Consider the following 5,488-nt stretch of genomic DNA (forward strand, 5'->3'; position numbering starts at 1 on the left):
TTTTAATGGGTCGATTGCCCTCACCCGCCCCACCTAAGTTCATCCCTGAACAACTCCTTGATGGAAATTATAAGAACTGGCCTTATATATTAATATTAATCTGTTATTATAAACTTGACGTAGTAGTTGTAGTGTTAAATCAAGATATATACAAAGTTGATTTAGTAACATAAAAAAAGAAATTATAATATCAACTTCAAAATTTTTATTTTGCCAATATAATTATCATTAATTTCCTTAAGAACTACTCAAAATATTTGACCAAAATAATCCACATACTTTTACCCATTCTAAAATAGAAAAAAATGCTAAATCTAAGAAATCTCATGGAAGGACGTAGAAAAACTATCACATCATTTCAACCTTAAACTTAAATAAATTAATTTATTTTCCAATACACATATACTTTTACACATTCGTCGTTTTTTTAAAAGCAATAATGACAATTTTTCAAGAGCCTTAAATATTTAGTTGCGATGTAATAAATTTATATGAAAATTTTATAAACATTCAACGTATAATTATAAATTACGTAAAAATTTAAAAGTAAATTATTTAATTTATAAAAAATTAAAATTCTAAAAAATTCAACGTATAATTATAAATTACGTAAAAATTTAAAAGTAAATTATTTAAAATAAAATATTAATTACATTATTTTCTATAATTTTTAAAATAATTTTAAAGGTAAATTTTAATTTTGTTAGGGTTAAAAATTATGAAAATAATATAATTAATATTTTATTTTAAATAATTTACCTTTAAATTTTTAACTAATATACATTTATACGTTGAGTCTTTTAAAATTTTAAAATTTTAAGTTAAATTAATAGTGTTCAGCAATGATTATTGTTAGTAGTGCTTAATGAGGCTTGTAGAACGTGATAGAATTATCCTTGTATTGATGAAAAATGATTGATTAAATATTTACATGATTATTATTATATTATTCAGTAATAGTAAAAATGATGTTATCATTAGTCTAAAACAATAATTAGACCATCAAAGGGGAAATAATATGAAATTTTAACAATGGTGGGTCAGAAGAGGTGGGAACAAACAACCAAAGACGGTATAAACCAACGAGTGTCATCAGTGACGCAGTCATGCAAATTGGCATCCCATTTGAATTTGTCGGGCAATGGACGGTAATATAAAATAATAAGGATTAATATCAAAAGAAGTGCTCGAGCTATATGGTTTTTTATAAATATGTGTTTAAAATATTTTTTTATCCATCTTGATATCTAATGTTATAAACTTTATAACTTTAGATGTTCGGATCGTGAATGATGTTAATTTCTTTATTAAGTGACATATGTCACAATATGATAATTTTAAGTTTATTTAAAATTTAAAAAAATAAAAATATACATTTTTTAAAACATAAACATTTTAAAATAATCTCAAAATTTTGAAAACCTTCATTTCAACCCCTAAACCCATGTCGGCGTCGCCCTTTGCCGTCGACGAAGCTCCACCCGACCTCACCTCCCTCGACGACCAAAACCCCTATGAAATCGTGATTGATCGATAGTGAATCAACATTTTATACATCGCAAATCGCGATCCCACACAATTCAAACGACCAATCGACGACAACTACGACGATATATGATTTAGAGGATTGTAGAGACTATATTGACGGTAATGGTTGTGAACGAAAAGGGCAGCAACGACATATTAAGGTTAGGATTTGGAATTTGGAATTTTTTTTATAAATTTATAATAATTTTTTTAAAAAAAATTAAATTTCAAAATCACCAGATTATGACATGGGCCACTTAAAGGAAGAAATTAACGTCATCAACAACCCGTGCACCTAAAATATAATGTTTGTAACGTTAGACAGTGAGATAAGTTAAAAAAATATTTAAATACCTATTCATGAAAAACGATATAATTTAAACATTTATTTTGATATTAAGGGAAATAATAATTTTAAACAAAATCAAACCAAATAAGTTTTCTAGATAGAGAAAGTAGGCGTTGGATAATAATTGCAAATAAAAATCATGGGGTGAAATTCTGCACCAAATATTTGTCCTTAGTAGCTGCAGTTATAATTTGTCAGCCATCCTGGAGCCTTTCCATAGTTTGGAAAAGTCAGCCTTTTCCCGTGTGTTTGACTTTCTCCGGCTATGAATATCTACACCCATATATAATCCATCTCTAACCTCCCTTTCTTCAAAATTCAAACCAATTCACAACTCATCACCTTTAAACAAACCTAGTTTTCTTTTTTCTTGTCTGGTTTGTTCTTGAATTTGCTAATCTTTGTTTCTTCAAGCTTCTCGGTTCATTTCTGAAATGAACGATATCGATGTTCCTCCGTTCTTCATCTGCCCAATCTCTCTCGAGATTATGAAGGATCCCGTCACGGTTTCAACGGGGATTACATACGATAGGGACAGCATCGAGAAATGGTTGTTCTCAGGGAAGAACACCACATGTCCGGTTACAAAGCTAGTTATTTCGGACTGTGAGCTTACCCCAAACCATACCCTCAGGAGATTGATTCAATCTTGGTGCATGCTAAACGCTTCGCATGGAATCGAAAGGATCCCAACGCCAAAGCCACCCATCAGCAAAGCTCAGATCATCAAGCTTCTCAACGATGCCAAGTCACCGCAGCAACAGATCAACTGTCTCAAGAGCCTACAGTCGATCGCTTCGGAGAATGCTACAAACAAAAGGTGCATTGAGTCTTCAGGCGCTGTTGAGTTATTGGCTTCCATTGTCAGTAATCACGACTATTCAGCAGCTGAAGGCTCATTACATTACGAGTTTGAGTCAATAAGATCAACTGATGTAGCTTTGAGCATTCTTTATAATCTCCAACTCTCAGAAGCTTCTCTCCGGAATCTGTTGTTCAAAAATGGTGATTTCATAGTGTCCTTAACTAGAGTAATGCAACGCGGACGCTACGATTCTCGGGCTTATGCAGTACTGTTGTTGAATTCGATGGTGGAGGTAGCGGATGCCAGGCAACTCACCAACTTGAGACCTGAACTATTCATCGAATTAAACGGAGTTCTGCATGATCAAATATCAAAGAAAGCCACAAAAGCTTCACTACAATTGCTGGCTGGTATTTGTCCATGGGGAAGAAACAGGATTAAGGCTGCCGAAGCTGGCGTGGTATCAGTCTTGATCGACTTGCTTCTCGATTCATCATTGGAGAGAAGGGCTTGTGAGATGATACTAACAGTGCTGGATGCAGTGTGTGGATGTGCGGAAGGCCGGTCGGAGCTGCTGCAGCACGGGGCAGGGGTTGCCATTGTTTCAAAGAAGATACTTAGGGTTTCCCAGGTTGCAAGTGAAAGGGCAGTGAGGATTTTGCTTTCTATTTCCAAGTTCTGTGGCACCACCATGGTTCTTCAAGAAATGCTGATATTAGGGGTGGTGGCTAAGCTGTGCTTGGTGCTTCAAATGGATTGCGGATTCAAGACTAAGGAGAAGGCCAGAGAGGTGCTCAAATTGCATGCTAGAGTCTGGAAGAACTCTCCTTGTGTACCAACCACTCTGCTCTCTCATTATCCAGCTTGATTCTACAGTTTCTTGTTTTGTCAGTCATCGATATTTGTGTACATAATTGTTCATAGATAAAACTATGTAGCAATAGCAGTTACATACATGGGCAAAGAAACTAGTGCCCTCCACACTAAATGTATTCATTTTATGGCAAAGATTATTTAAGGAGTTCATGGGAGTTGTTAAGGAGTTTATCAATTTAATGATAGCAGAAGAATAGCTGAGAAGATTATTTTGTTTAAGTGATTATTTAGGGGGAAATGAAAAAAATTAAATCAATGATAAATAAAGCAGTTTTTTGATTTGGACTTTGAGTCTCATTCATTATTCTATAGATGAGAAGGGGAGAGCGGTTGAATTGAAGATGATGATGAACAATTATCCAGAGAAATATAGAGAGAGCCCTAGAAAGAGTCCCCCTTCATCGTCATTGTATTGTGACTTATAAATTAGTGGTGTCAAAATGGTGTCATACCTAAGATGATGATAGTTATTTTGTAAGTCAGTAGATTAAATAGATCAAACTATCATATATTAAATTGTATATCACGTGAGTATGTCAAAGATTACATCAAAGATTTGTAGTTGTTCAGAAAACATGGAAGTTCAAAAGCTTTGAGAAATTCTACAATATACATAACTCTAGAGGCTTCAATAAATTCTGAAGGCCTCAATGTTTCGAAAAAATAATAGTGGAATGTGATTTATAAAAGATATCGGAAGGAGATACATCAAACAAAAATTACTATATCAAACCACAAGCAAGTGACCTCTTTTTCTCACCAATTTTTTTTAGAAGAGTTTATAGAAAATTAATTTAATTGAACCATACATTTTCTTTCATTTCGTCATAAACCATACACGTTCATTCATTTCCTTCTTGGAACAAACATATTTATTCAAATACGCGCATATTAATAACGTGAATCAGTATAGGTAGGGTATCTTCATCAAGCAATAAATAAGTTAGGTATTATTTATTAACTTGTTCCTTATTTTTCCATTTTTGTATCTTTATCTAGTGAGGGATAATTGTCAATATCATGTAAATGTCTAAGCTTGATGGTTTTGGAGTCGTCCCCACCAGATGTCGAGAAAAAAATGTTAAAAAGAAATTAGAAGAGACAAAAATGGAAGGCGTTAATGAGGGAGGTGGACAAAGTTGGGTAAAAGCCAGCGTTGGGTGGGCTGGAGGCGGCTTCGGTGGCTGGGGGTCAGCGCTGGCTTCTTCTACAGTAGTAATAATTTTGCAAAGGCCAAGTACCATGGTTCATGGATCACTTATTCTCTTTGAGCGTTGGACAAAGTAGCGTCCTTTCACATTCATTGGCATGCCGTTTTAGAGTTGGGCAGCATTCACATTTATTTTTTGGTAAATTTAATGTTTAGCATCTAAACTATCCGTTTTGATAAATTTTAGTACCTAAACTTTTTATTTTTCAAAATCATATATAAAATTTAACATTAAGTTTTGATTTTTTTTGAAAGTTTAGGCATTAAAACAAACCAAAACTAATAGTTTAAGTATTAAAAACATTAAATTTTTAACGACAAGATACTAAAATGAAACAAAAATTAAACGTTAGGTATGATTTTTTAAAAAAATTAAAAATTTAGGTACAAAAACGTACTGGAATTTATAATTTAGATAATAAATGCTTAATTTCCCTTTATATTTTTAAAAAAACTTGTTGATTTTACTAATAATCCCTTTTACGCTTCTCTATACTAGTTTGAAACAAAAGGGTTTCACGATTCGAGTTAATTACACACAATCACTTCCATTCATAAGGTAAATAAAATTTGTTAACCACTTAAATACAAATATTTAAAGAGCTTAAATTTCATACAAATAAACCCCAAATCCTAAACCATATCCCTAAAATTTAAACCCTAACTCTAAAATCTAAACCATTAACATTAAATCTTAAAAAGTAAACCATGAACAGACAAC

The 5,488-nt window shown here is 32.5% G+C and overlaps 1 protein-coding gene across 1 annotated transcript; it reads left to right on the top strand.

The window, feature by feature from the left end:
• The first annotated feature begins 2,289 nt into the window (after window positions 1–2,289).
• On the top strand, window positions 2,290–3,564 carry LOC120202016 (E3 ubiquitin-protein ligase PUB23-like). The gene has a single exon (XM_039202502.1). The coding sequence runs from the start codon at window positions 2,311–2,313 to the stop codon at window positions 3,547–3,549; it is 1,239 nt and encodes a 412-aa protein (XP_039058433.1). The 5' UTR covers window positions 2,290–2,310; the 3' UTR covers window positions 3,550–3,564.
• The last annotated feature ends 1,924 nt before the right edge of the window (window positions 3,565–5,488 follow it).

Source organism: Hibiscus syriacus, unplaced genomic scaffold (assembly GCF_006381635.1).
Source record: "Hibiscus syriacus cultivar Baekdansim isolate YM2019G1 unplaced genomic scaffold, ASM638163v2 tig00008145_pilon, whole genome shotgun sequence".
NCBI classification, from domain to species: domain Eukaryota; kingdom Viridiplantae; phylum Streptophyta; class Magnoliopsida; order Malvales; family Malvaceae; genus Hibiscus; species Hibiscus syriacus.